Source organism: Manis javanica, chromosome 2, assembly GCF_040802235.1.
Source record: "Manis javanica isolate MJ-LG chromosome 2, MJ_LKY, whole genome shotgun sequence".
Taxonomy (NCBI): Eukaryota; Metazoa; Chordata; class Mammalia; order Pholidota; family Manidae; genus Manis; species Manis javanica.
In genome coordinates, this window is record NC_133157.1 from 216,155,595 (window position 1) to 216,169,392 (window position 13,798).

At 47.0% G+C, this 13,798-nt stretch overlaps 1 protein-coding gene across 3 annotated transcripts in view; it reads right to left on the minus strand.

Annotated features, from left to right (window-relative positions):
* The window catches only part of ADCY8 (adenylate cyclase 8), a 215,351-nt gene that overhangs the window by 12,345 nt on the left and 189,208 nt on the right, over positions 1-13,798 (minus strand). For all 3 annotated transcript variants that reach the window (XM_017661201.3, XM_017661200.3, XM_017661198.3), the window contains one exon: positions 8,750-8,908. In XM_017661201.3, coding sequence (XP_017516690.1) covers positions 8,750-8,908 — 159 coding nt within the window. The remainder of the gene's footprint in view (positions 1-8,749; positions 8,909-13,798) is intronic.

Consider the following 13,798-nt stretch of genomic DNA (forward strand, 5'->3'; position numbering starts at 1 on the left):
CTTCTGTTTTATACTTCAATGCTTTCATTCTCACTGTCTGTCCCATGACAAGGACCACATGCTTCCTTCCCTGCAGTTAGCCTTCTTAACTAGGCTGATTCTTGTCTCCTGCCTTCACTAAACGTTAGGTTCCATGTTTCCCATTTTCCCCAGATTCACAGTGGCAGGACCCCAAGCAACCCTAGCTGTAACCCATGCTGCCTGCATCATTCCTTTTAATATCCATCTCTTCCTTTACCCGGGGAGTCCACAAGGGCAAAGACCCCATGCCCATTCATCATGGTGCATTCAAGCATTCAATTATTATTTTTTGCATGCCTGCAACATAATGTATGGCCTATGCAGGGTCTGGTACAAGGAAAATGCTGAGTTAATGAATCCCCTATAGCCTTTGTAGGAAACATTAAAGCTTATAAAGTGCTTTCATATGAAGTCAATGATTTAATCCTTGCGATAGTCCTGTGAAGTTAGCACAGATGAGGAAAATGAGACAAAGAGGAGTTAAGTCTTGCTTGGGATCACATAGTCAAAAGCAGAAGGGTCTGGCGCCTCTGGGGCCCTCCTGCTCCGCACGCTGAGCCCGCCTCCTCTGCCTTTCATACCTTCAGCCTGAGAAAGATAGTGTCCCTGATTCATCATCAGTCATGGCCTTGAGCTTCAAGTGTGGCTGAATCTGAATGGACGCCTTCTCTAGTCTTCATCCAAAAGGGCACAGGCAGCTGGTGACTGCCTGGGCCGTGGGTCAGGGGAGGGCAGGTTGCGGCCAAGAAGTACAGCAATGGCACATGGCTGTTCACCGTGGCCGTGGACGGTGGAGTGACACCGCAGGAGGAGCCCGACTCACTGCCTTATGGGTCGGAGAAACTGCATAAGCAAACCTGCAGAACCACATCCTCCAAGTGGCTGTGATTTGGAGAGAAAAAATCTGTTCACTTAATTACCTGCAGAATTAGTATGCTCAGGTTGCCCAGCAAAGTGCCACAGACTGGGCGGCTTAAGCAACAGAGATGAATTTGCTCACAGTTCTGGGGTCTGGAAGTCCAAGACCAAGGTGTCGGCAGGGCTGATTTCTTCTGAGGCTGCTCTCCGTGGCTGGTTCGTGGTCTTCTCCCTGTGTCTTCAGTGTCATCACACATTCTTCTGTGTGTGTGTCCTAATCTCTTCTTGCCAGGACACCAGCCATACTGGTTAGTGCCCACCCTCAGGGCCTCATTTTAACTTAATTACCACTTTAAAGCTCCTGTCTCCAAATACAGTCACATTCTGACATACTGGGGGTTAGGATGTCAACATATGAATTGTGGAGGACACAATTCAGCCCATAACAACCTATATTTCTACTTTCTGCTTAGAATAAAAAAGAGAAAGTCCTACCACAGCTGGCTGAAACCCACTCCATAATGACACCACTGCCCACACACCCTCACTTGGGTTTGTGCCGCTGATACAAATGCCGGTGATAGGAAATGGCTGGTCACCAGGGGTGTCCTGACCATCGTTCGCTGGCCTGAGTCTTCTCAAGAATCCTGGCCCCCTGACACTCTTCTTAGTTTTAGTTCTCAGCCTTTGCCAACAATTAGAATGTTCTGGTTGCTTAAATAATAAAAATCATGGTACCGATATCAGCACATCTCCTGGGTGCTATGTGACGGCCATGGCACAGAAGTGGCTCATACATCATCTCACTGACTGTGCGCAATGACCCCACGAGCCCGATGCAGTTAAGAGCTGATTCTACCTGTGGGGAAATTGAGGCTCCACAGTTGTCAGACACAGAGCTGGGGTTCACACCTAGGCAGCCTGACTCTCGAGCTGCTGCTACTAATAGTAGTCATGGCAGTGACCGTAGCCGCAGCCAGCCCTACAATAACAGCGACAAGCAGGATGAGGCCGAGGAATAAATGTTGCTGGAACTGGAAGCTGGTTCTGGTAAGTCCACCTGAACGCATGGCAGGGGGGGCACAGCGCCTGACCTTGAAGAGATGGAGCCTGAGTTCAGATGTTGACTCTGCCGCATCCTGGTGGAGGCTGCAGGGGTGGGAATGGGCTGGGAAGAGACTCCCTCTGCCTCTCTGCCTGGTGCTGTCCGCTGGTGACAGTGGCCACGAGGAACTGAACCAAGGGCTCCGGGCTCTTGAGCGTCACATGGCCTTTCTGTAATGAACTCGCCTTGTGCCAAGTTGCACGGGGCACCTGTGTTTGTACCCAATTCAATTTTCACATCAACTCGGCAAGGTCGTTATTATTCCCCATTAACCAGATAAGGAAATGAGGGAGAAGGGGGTGAGGGTCGGGAGGCACACACAGAAGGGGTCCAGCCACCTGCCTGTCCCTTCAGATAGCCCTGTCACTCAACGGGTGCCAACCAACCGCTTTAGTATGCCATCTGTTTCTTGTAATTTTGGGTTCAAAGATGAAAATTGTAAACTGGGAAGGGACTGAAGAATCTAGGAAAGCTATGGTTGTCTTACTGTCACCCTCGTCTGGTTGGATGTACAAGTATGGGCTTTACAGAGGACTTTGAGCAGATGCACGCCGCCCTCCCCCGATTCCAACAGGAAGGCTTGGGTCTCCTCTTTGCCCAGGAACTACAGTCCACACTTCACCTGCCCAGGCGTCTGATTCCAAGTCCTGTGTCTCTAAGTGAAGCCCCCTCTCTGAAGGGGAGAAACAATGTCTGTCAGCCTGATTAGGGTCCTCAGTGCCACTTCCTTGGAAAGACCCTCCAAGCCCCTGTGGTGTAAATGCCACCTCTCTCATGTGCTCTATTCCATTATTCAGCTTCTGCCCTCATAGAACTTACCACTACCAGGCACTATGTCACTTATTTATTTGTTTTAATGTCTTTCTTCCCATGAAAATACATGCTTTGTATCAACAAGGACTTTGTTTTCTTTGTTCACTGTTTGAAACCCAGGATCTAGAACAATACCTGGCCCATGGCTGACCCTCCGTAAAGACTTGCTAAATGAATGTGTGAGGGTATGGCTGGGATATGGGCCTCTGATTGGCATGGAATAGAAAAACTAATGATGGCTCCCACTTATTAAAAATAACAACAGTAACAATTGGTGTTCTCTAAAAATGTGCCAAGCACTTTATGCATAATAACTCATGTAAATGTAACAATCAGATTGGTCAGTATCATTACTTTGTAGATGAGGAAGATGAGGTCCAGAGAGGTCCCTCACTTGCTCGCAGGACAGAAGTAGTGAGGGGAGGTTGGATGATTTCCTCATTGATCAGATGAGGATGTCCCCAGGCATGAGGCTCTGTCACCCCCTTGTATTTGGAAGGTCTGGGTCACCACGTGTCACTGCTCCCTTCCCACTCGTGGTTCCCAGCAAGGTGGGGCAGAGAAAACACATCTGGCTTTGAAGTTACACATACCAGGGTTTGAATTCAAGCTCACTGCTCACTAGCTTTGTGACCTCGGGCAGTTCCTTTACTTCTCTGAGCTGGTTTCTGCACCTGAAAAATGGGGATAGCCGTTCTTCCCTCCTATTGTTCACATGCATGAGCACTGCTGTGGCCTCAGGAAAGCTGGGACCCAAATGCTCAGATGCCTCCCGGGAGAATCTTCAAGGGTTTGTATCATAGTTTAATTTGCAGCTAGGAGAGAAGCCACAAACACCTCTCACAGGAGCAGAGCATGAAGTTGGGGTCCTGCCCCCGAATGGTACCCCTTCATTTGTTGCACTGCTCTTTGTATCTCTCCTACATACATACACACACCACACACACACACACACACACACACACACACACACACACACACACATGCTCCCCAGGGGAGCACAGGAGCAGTGTGGTAAGGGCGTAGTGTGGCAGTGATGGAAGAAATCCGAGGGACTGGATTGGAGTCACATCTTTGCTTAAAGTGAGGCATGTCAGGGGACCTCTCTGAGCCTCTGTTTCCTCATCAATAATGTCTGGGGACAGAAGTCTCCTCTTAAGACCATTTTAATGAAAGGCCATTTTCATCGATTTTCTGTCTCAATATGTGGCACACAGTAGGTGTTCAGCAAGTGGTAGTTCATCATGTGAAAATTCTCCAGGCAATGTAAACACTGTGTGTGTTTAAGCCTCATCAAGTGTTAACTGTTTGAACACTTGTAAGACCTCAAGTAAGCAAGACAAGACTTTTTACTGAAAATGTCTTATCCATGTGACTGAGACCGAACCTGCTACTCATTTAGTTCTGTGGGGGCTCGGCTGGGATGCCAGCTGGGGAGCGGGAAGCCCGGCAGCTCTGGTCGGTTTCCTTCCTTTCAGGACGAAGCCGGTGGGCTCTTGCTCCTTCCCAGTGCTCCCAGACGCCTCCCTGTCCTGGCATCTTGATTGACAGGCAGCTGTCCTCTCACTGCTCTTAGGGTTTTCCTCTGAGGGCTCCAGGGCTTCATCCGCTCCTGCTGGTGGCTACGGTTGATGACCATCAGTATTCTCTCTGCTTTCTTTGGCTTCGTCAAGATGCCTTGCAACAAAAGCCCTGACCTTAGGGAGCCTTGAGAAAACCAGGCCTGAACCAAGTTCCAGAGAAGTCCATCTGCCCCCCAGAGACCCTTAAAGGCCTGAGGACATTCAGAGCTGATTATTCAGTAGCTGCCGACTTGTCCCCTGGCTGCTCTTCCTCCAGTTTCTGTGGTGGCTTGGGTGGGGCGTGGACCTCTGGTCTCTACCAGTTCTACCGTAAAGCAAGGGTCACAAACCCGAACGTCCTGGTGACGCCAGCAGGTAACATAAGTGGCGGCCATAGATGGGTAGGCTGGGGACTCTATTTCATGCCTAAAGGCATCGGCCAACCAAGCGGCCTGCTGGCTCCCCTTCCGGCCCACTGCCTCCCGGCAGGTCTGTCTCAGCCACTGTTGACCTCTCTTCTCAGGGAGTTTCATCTCCTGTTTAGCTCAGTGTGAAAGTCAAAACTGGAAGGGTATCTCTGCATAGCCTCCCCAATGGCCCAGACTGCTTATGTGGCATCCTTGGCTGGGCCCCCTGTCCCTACCTGATGCTCTGGCGAGAAAACTTGCCACTCTGATTCATTCACAAGCTTTTAAGGAATGTGGCCATGGTGGCAGGTGCACCAGGCCCTGAGGATCAGTGGGGACCAAGGCCGACGTGGTCTCCGCCCTGGTGGAGTACACAAGCTGCCCAGTGGCTCCATCGTCGCAAGGTTCTTTACTGCAGAGCCCAGTGATGTGCCCTGAGGCTGCCCGTGGCCTGGGTTGACCCCTGAAGACACTCAGTGACGATCCGCTCACCTGATAAGCCTCCAGTCATCCGAAGGCTCCCTTCAGTTCCTTCTCACTTGCTTCCTTCTAGGTGGGCAGAGGTGGGCCAGTGGTTTGATGTCCATTCTCACCCCCCACACCCTCTCCATTGTCAAGTCCTGTGGCTTCCGGCTCTGACGCAACCTGGAAGTCACTGGTTCTCTCCATCTCCACTGCCACCAGTCTAGGCTTCCTGGCCAGGGCCTTTCCTGTGGTCCGGGCTGTCCTAGGCCCTCCTAACTGGCGTGCAGTCTTGGGTCCCTTCTCTCCATCTCAGCTGGCCACCAGTCAGACTACGTTATACTTACAACCTCGCGAAGTTCCCCACTGCCCTTGAGAGGGCGCCCCACGTCCTCCCACAGCCCACACACAGCCCGTGGGCCCGCCTGCCAGGCCCTGGCCCACGTTCCCTCCACACCACCAGCTGCTCGGCCTGTATCCTGGGAGTGGGCTACATCATGTCATCCCCACAAATTCACGTCTGCCTGGAGCATCAGAATGTGCCCTCATTGGGAAATGGGGTCTGTGCAGATGTGGCTAAGTTGAGGTCATACCAGATTACCAGGGGTCAGAATCTGATGGTGGGTGTCCTTACAGGGCAGGAGAGGTTCAGGCCTTACAAGAAGGGAGAAGGCCATGCAGTCAAGGTGGAGAGGAGAGTGATGTGGCCACACGGCAACGGCCACCTGGGCCACCAGAAGCTGGAAGAGGCCAGGAAGGACTCTGCCCGAGAGCCTCCAGAGGGAGCAGGGCCATGCCACAGCTTCGCTTCAGACATCAGGCCTCCAGAACACATTTCTCTGCTTAAGCCATGTGGTTGGTGACCGTTACTGTGACAGTTGGGAAATGAGCATAATCCTCCACGCTGGTTTCCCTTCTGCCCTGGGAGCTCGCAGAGCCCACCCTGCCCCGGGGCCTCTGCATGCTGCCCTCTCGTCCCTGTGTGGCCCGCCTCCTCCCTGCCCTCTCGGCATGACCTGGTCCTTCCCATTCGTTCAGCCGCAGCTCAGATGTGGCCATCTCCTGAGCTGTGCAGGCCTACTGAGCACCGGACACCTGGTTCTGCTCCTGGCTGGCATCTCTCTGTTCTGTTGGAGCATAAACTGTGTGACAGGCGAGTCCTTGTGGGTGTAGTGCGTAGGGGTGCCCCTCGGCCTGGCGTAGGGCTAGAATGAATGCTCTTTGCACAGTCTGGGCCCTGCGAGTACTTGCTGAGCATTTGTTGTGACTCAGATCCCTGAAAGGTTTGCTTTGCTTGGCTCAGATGAAGCTGCCCTTCCACGGCCAAAGGATGACACCTAGCACTTGGCCGGTCTTTGGGCCTCGATCTGGCTGTACACAACTTGGTAGCCCTTCCAGGCTTACTCACATCGCCACCTCGGTGCTAGTCCCTTGGCAGGACACGGTGGGCTCTTCCTGCCGGGCCCCCGCCCACCTCTGCAGCTGTGTCCCCGCACCCACAGCTTCCTCACACTGTGCCACTAGCTCACACCAAGCGTCCTCTGGCCCTCGGACTTCGGCATACCTGTTCCCGCTGCTGGAAATGCTCCTCCTCACCCTGGTTGCTTGGTGTCTGGAACACAGCAGGCACCTAGTAGTATTTTCCTGAGGATTCATCACAGCAAGCACAGTTGAGGACTCCTCTTGGAAGCTTTCTCTGATCTCATTACCTCCTATGCTATGCAGGAGTTGATTTATTTCCTCCTAGATTCTCTTTCTTATTTGTGAAATGGGATAAAATACCAGCCCTTCTGGACTACTGAAAGAATTAAAGAAGTGAGTGCATATAAAGGCCTTGGCCCAGAGGGGACATTTGCTGAAAGGGCGGTGCCTCCTCCTTTCTCAGGATGGGGGTTCCACTGCCACGGAGAGAGAGAGAGACGATTGGCTGATAGTTTCCAAGGGTTCCCACTGGCTTATCAATATCGAGTCTGGAGAGTCTCAGCACATCCTTGGCTGATTTCCACGGTGCCTCCGTCTATGGCTCAACTCTTACCTGGCATGTGGAGCCCACAGACCCACCATGGCCTCATCAGCCCACCAGCTGTCCATCGTAGTCCTCAGATACAGTGGGGCTACCAAGTACTACAGACTAGGGGCAATGGGGACACTTTTTCTAACAACATTCAGTCCAATACCCAGGCAACACCAACAGCTGAGTGAGGGGCATGGCTCGGCCTCTGCCTTCCTGCTCCTGGAGCCTTCATTCAGGCTTCCCTGTGCTCAGGGGCTGCTTGATTCAAGCCTCCAGGTAATAACTTTGTGACTTTGGCTACGTTACTGAACCTTGGTTAAGTCTCGTTGAATTTATTTTTAACATGGCCGAAAATACTATTGTAGCAGGATTACTAGTACAGTATATTCACAGCCACAGTTATATACCTAGATTGTGTGTGTGTGTGTGTGCATTCATATAATAATCAGGTCAGAAGTGTTAGCTTCCTTTCCTGATCAGGACCCTCTACCGCTTCCCACATCTCACTATGGTTTCTGAGGTACAGGGCTGTGCGTTCTGACAGCAGGACCCAGGACAATGCCCGAGACGTAATCAATGCCAGGCAACTTGGGTTTCTCTGAGATGCTTACTGCTAAGCATAGATCAGAGAATGAAGCTGGACTGACTTCACTGGGTGGCTCTTCGGGCTTAATAAAATAAGAAAAACAACTTTAAATAAAAGAGCATTTTTTGAGTACCTACTACATGCTAGGCAATGTGCTAAGAAGATACACACAGATATGTACACATACATGTATGTATGTACACATATATATACATACATGTATACATTTATGATTATTTACCATCTTAGCCATTTTTAAGTATACGGTGCACTGGTGTTAAGTGCATTCCCATTGTTGTGCAACCGTCACCACCATCCGTCTCTAGAACTCTTTCGTCTTGCAAAACTGAAATTCCACACAATCAAACACTAGCCCTCTGCCCCTGGCGACCATCACTCTACTTTCTCTCTCTGTGAATTTGGCTTCTGTAGGTGCCTCACATGAATGGAATTGTACAGAATTTGTCTCTTTGCAACTGGCTTGGTTCAATTCACTTAGATCCTCAAGGTGCATCCATGTTGTACCATGTGCCAGAATTTCCTTCTTTTTTAAGGCTGAGAAACATTCCATTGTCTGGACAGGCCACATTTTGTTAACCCACTCATCTGTCAGTGGGCAATTGGGTGCTTCTACCTTTTGGCTATTGTGAATAATGCTCCTATGAACATGGGTGTACCAATACCTCTTTGTGACCCAGTTTTCAAGTCTTTTGGGTATATACCCAGAAGTGGAATTGTTGGAGTTTTATAAATAAATATATAGTGGTTAGTGGGAGGTGCGTCTCCCTCTCGTGTGCCCGCACGAGGGCAGTGGAATTCAGAGCTTGGCATCCCTAGTTCTGCGCACTGAAATCAAAGCCTAGAAACAAGGAAAATCGAGTACCTCCCCACTGCCACCCAGCCAGGTGACCCTGGGCTCACCTCATTGTCTCGGTCCTTCTCCAGGAAGTGGCGGGCCACGTGGCTGGGTAGGATGTTCCGGAGCATGTTCTCATTGTGCTCCCTCAGCTCCTTCATCTCATTGATCTCCTCTTTGGCCTGCACCCGCCAAAGGAAGTCTAGGCGGGCCGTGTACTCCAGCTGCAGTTCAGGGGAGAGAAAGGAGAGACAGCTATAGGCTCTTGGGGTCCGGGCTGCAGGCACACCCGTGGGAGGTGAAGAAGGCTACTCTGGAACCCTTCACCAATGAGACAGAGACTGAGCTGAACATTTGGGGAGGCATTTTGCCTGCCACCAAGAGATGGGAGGACGATTACATTTCCCTGTGTCCCTGCGTCCCCTCCTGGCTGGCATTCTGGCCCCCGTGAGTTTGCAGTGGTGTGCGGGATTATCTGATAGCACCTGCGTCCTCCACTGCAGTGCAGGGGCTCCGAGGCCAGCGGCCCTCGCACCTGCTCCACGTTGTATCCTTACCATGGAGCATGGGGCCAGTGTTCCAGCAATATTTGTTGACTCAACAAATAAGTTACAAAATAAAGCCAGCTAACACTTAGATGGTGCTTATTATGCACCAGCTCTTGTTCTAAGACATATACATATACTCAGTCCTTTCATCTACACAATAATGGCCCTAACAGAAGGTTTTATTACCAATCCTTATTGTACAGAGGAGTGAGTTAAAGCAAACATGGCTAAGTGGGGAAACCAGGCTTGGAACCTAAGTTCCCAGTCTAATCCCAGAGCCTGAGCTCTTAATCACCTAGCTGAGAGGAAGAAATGAATGAGCTAATAATGGCAGGATCATGGCTTTAGTTGGGCTAAATGTGGTTTAGAGTCCTGGTCTCACATCCAAACACTGTACACCGGCTTAGTGGCTTCATTTCAGTTTCCTTATCTCATGACCCCCAGTGGCCACACCAGACCGGAATAGGAATCATTTAGGAAGGGGTGGAGGTGGCACGTGGCTCGCGGTGGGCTCCTTGTCACATTAGTTCCCTCTGTCCTCATTTCCTCTGCATTGGAAAGAGTCTCACAAACCGTATTTACCACACCTTTGGGATGCCATGATTTCAGTCTTTAATTGTTGAAATGAACAATACGCTGCCCTGTCATACACATGGTTAGATGCCCTGAATTCAAGGGCTTAACACATTCTGCTAGTTTCCTTTCTCTGTGTGATGTGAAAGTCTCAGTGGACGGCAAAAGCGTGACAAGACAGAAGCCCAGAGTTGGTCATTCAACAGAATTTCTAATAGCAAAAGCTGGAAATGATCAAGCGGTCATTTTGTTGGTGGAATAAACTATCGTCTACAGCTATAAAAAGAAATGAAGATTATTTCTCTACACTTTGATGGACTGTTTTTGATGGAGAGTGGTATGAGCTAAGAAAGGGGGATACCTACCTCTCTCCTGCCACATATGTGTATTATGTGTGCATAATCTTAATTTACTTATTGGAAACTTGAAGTATAAAAAGTAAGAAGTTAAAAAACCTTTATAAAACTCATTATCAATGAGATGAGGAAGGGAGGGAAGAAGGTGGAGGAATAGGGGTAAAATGAAAACTTTTAAAACTATGTCTTATTTTATAAGTCTGATTTCTGAATCATGGAAATATTTTCCTTAATTACAAAACTAAATAGATTAAAAAAAACTCTAAAACCAACCAAGCAACCAACCAAACAAATGAACTTACATGTATAGCCACACAGGAGCTGGTCCCAATGTCTTTAACATAATAATTTGATGACACATTTGATAAAGAGAAACAGTCAGGATAAAAGGAGCTCATAAAGAACCTTCAAAGTGTTTACAATGATCATATTGTAGGTGGTGGTGTTTGTGTTATTATTCTGGGACTATTGTGTGAATTGCAGGAGAAAGCAAATGAGTAATCGCGTGGGCGTCATGGAGAGCTGGAACTCTGGGGAAAGAAAGGGGAGATGCAAACGTAAGACTGATGGGATTAAGTCAAAAGTCTATGGTCTTGACTCTGGTGTGGAAGTATCATAATGCCCTTATGATATATATAATTCCCTAGTTCTGCCCACTGAAATCAAAGCCTAGAAACAAGGAAAATAGAGTAGCAGTGAGTACTCCCAGTGTCCAGACTGTGGATTCAACATATCAGTTCCTACAGAAGTGATATTTGCAGAAATGGCTGAAGTTTAGGGCAGAAAAAGCACAAATCTGGAATGTCTTTTCATATCAGAAGGAAAGAAGACTACCAAAAATGATTGGGATTAGGACAAAGGACTGAGAAGCCATCCCAAATAGGCTCCCACTTGTCAAAGATGTGATGAGTTGAGCTTTAATAAGAATAATGTGCTATGGATTGGAACACAGGAAATATGTTAGAATGTATAAATTCATAATGACACTTAAAAAACAAAAACTCTCCAAAATACATAAAGAGCTCACACACTTCAACAAACAAAAAGCAAATAATCCGATTAAAAAATGGGCAGAGGAGCTGAACAGACAGTTCTTTAAAGAAGAAATTCAGATGGCCAACAGATACATGAAAAGATGCTCCAATTGCTTGTCATCAGAGAAATGCAAATTAAAACCACAATGAGATATCACCTCACACCAGTAAGGACTGCCACCATCCAAAAGACAAACAACAACAAATGTTGACGAGGTTGTGGAGAAAGGGGAACCCTCCTACACTGCTGGTGGGAATGTAAATTAGTTCAACCATTGTGGAAAGCAGTATGGAGATTCCTCAGAATGCTCAAAATAGAAATACCATTTGACCCAGGAATTCCACTTCTAGGAATTTACCCTAAGAATGCAGCAGCCCAGTTTGAAAAAGACAGATGCACCCCTATGTTTATCGCAGCACTATTTACAATAGCCAAGAAATGGAAGGAACCTAAGTGTTCATCAGTAGATGAATGGATAAAGAAGATGTGGTACATATACACAATGGAATATTATTCAGCCATAAGAAGAAAACAAATTCTACCATTTGCAACAACATGGATGGAGCTAGAGGGTATTATGCTCAGTGAAATAAGCCAAGGGGAGAAAGACATGTACCAAATGATTTCACTCATCTGTGGAGTATAAGAACAAAGAAAAACTGAAGGAACAAAACAGCAGCAGAATCACAGAACCCAAGAATGGACTAACAATTACCAAAGGGAAAGAGACTGGGAAGGATGGGTGGGACTGGAGGGATAAGGGTGAGAAAAAGAAAGGGGGCATTACAATTAGCATGTGTAATGTGGGGGGGGCATGGGGAGGGCTGTACAACACAGAGAAGACAAGTAGTGAGTCTAAAGCATCTTACTACGCTGATGGACAGTGACTGCAATGGGGTGTGTCGGGGGGCCTTGGTGAAGGGAGGAGTCTAGTAAACATAATGTTCTTCATGTAATTGTAGATTAATGATACCAAAAAAAAAAGTTAAAAAAAACCCAGAAAACCTCATTGATCACCCCTGGATGATGCTCAGAAACAAATTTATTAAGAAACCTATAAATGAACAAATTTATAGGGAAGGAACTAAGTGTTTCTCCTGCCTTTGCTTTATGAGCTGTGCTTGGGGGTAACAAATAGTTGGCGAGCACAAGGTTCACTTTAAAAATGTATTCTACCTAGTTAATGATGGAGCATTGATAGTATTGAGATACACCACCTATAAAATAATATAGATCCATATATTGTTATCAATAGCTTTGACATCAAACACAGAGACAAGCAGACATTACATGCCTCTTAATGGTAACTCACAAAACCAACTGATAACACATTTTTGCAGAAAAATATTGAACTTGAAATTCACCAAATTTCTAGACTTAACTATAAAGGCAGGACAAACAAAGGACAGAGGAATGTGCTAAATACCTCAGAGGATGTGAACAACAAATTCTAGACTGGGGAACTTAGACATCAGATGACTCTCACAAGTACTGCAAACAAACAAAAAAAGATGGAGGGTGATCCTAAAGTTTAATAAGACATAGACACCTCAACCAATGGCAGTATGTGGACTCAGATTTGAATTCAAACAAACTAAAAAAGAAATATAAACAAATTAAGAAGTTAAAACACTGTCTAGAGGTTTGACAATGTTCAAGAATTACTATTTTCTCTTTTAAGGTGTGTTAATAGTGCTGTGATCAGGTTACAATTCTCTGTCTTTTAGATGCATGTTGAAATAGTAACAGATAAAATGATGGGACATCTGGAATTTGCTTCAAATAATTGAAGCAAATGAAGGAGCAATGAGCAAAATGAATAGGGCTATTGATAAAAAGACATGACATGAGTTGATTGCTGAAACTGTGGGATCATTAGACTATTTTATATACTTTATTATGTTCAAAATTTTCTTAAGAAAAAAAATGAGTGGAGGCCGTAGGTTGTATAAAAGAATTCTAGTCTTGACTGCTTTGCTGTGTAACACTGAGAAAGTCACTCAACTTCTTATATTTTGGTTCCCCTTCTAAGACATAAGGATGATTGCCCCCATTATGTCTAACTCAGTAGACATGGATTAATATATAGATCTATTATATGGACCAAATTGTATGATGCATGCCAAAGAATTCTGAAATGTCTAAAATGTGGATTTACAAGGTATTACTATAATGTGAGGCATCTGTGGATAAAGCCAGACCAAAGCTGTGCTTTAATTTTTTTCCCCCAGATTCAAGAGCATCAAGTTTTGAACTGTCAAGTTGCCGGACAGTATTTTCTCCACTATTTTCAAATAAAATGTTTCATTTTCCCCCTTAAAAATGAATGCTTAGTTGAAGTAGGAAATAATTTTTTAATTCTTTTCCTTTGAAATACTCTTATCTAACTGAATTCAGCTCAGAAACATGGGTAGGGAAACCTGGAGTGCTGGAAATTGTCTCAGCAAGACTTTTCCAGGTACAAGAGAGGAACATGCTTTGCATTTCTGCCAGGTGACTGCATGTCCCTGCATTGAAGGCATGTTCATAATGAGATGCTCTAGTCCAGGGACTAGACAAAGCAAACCTCATGAAGGCAGGCATTGCATATTATTAAACCTCC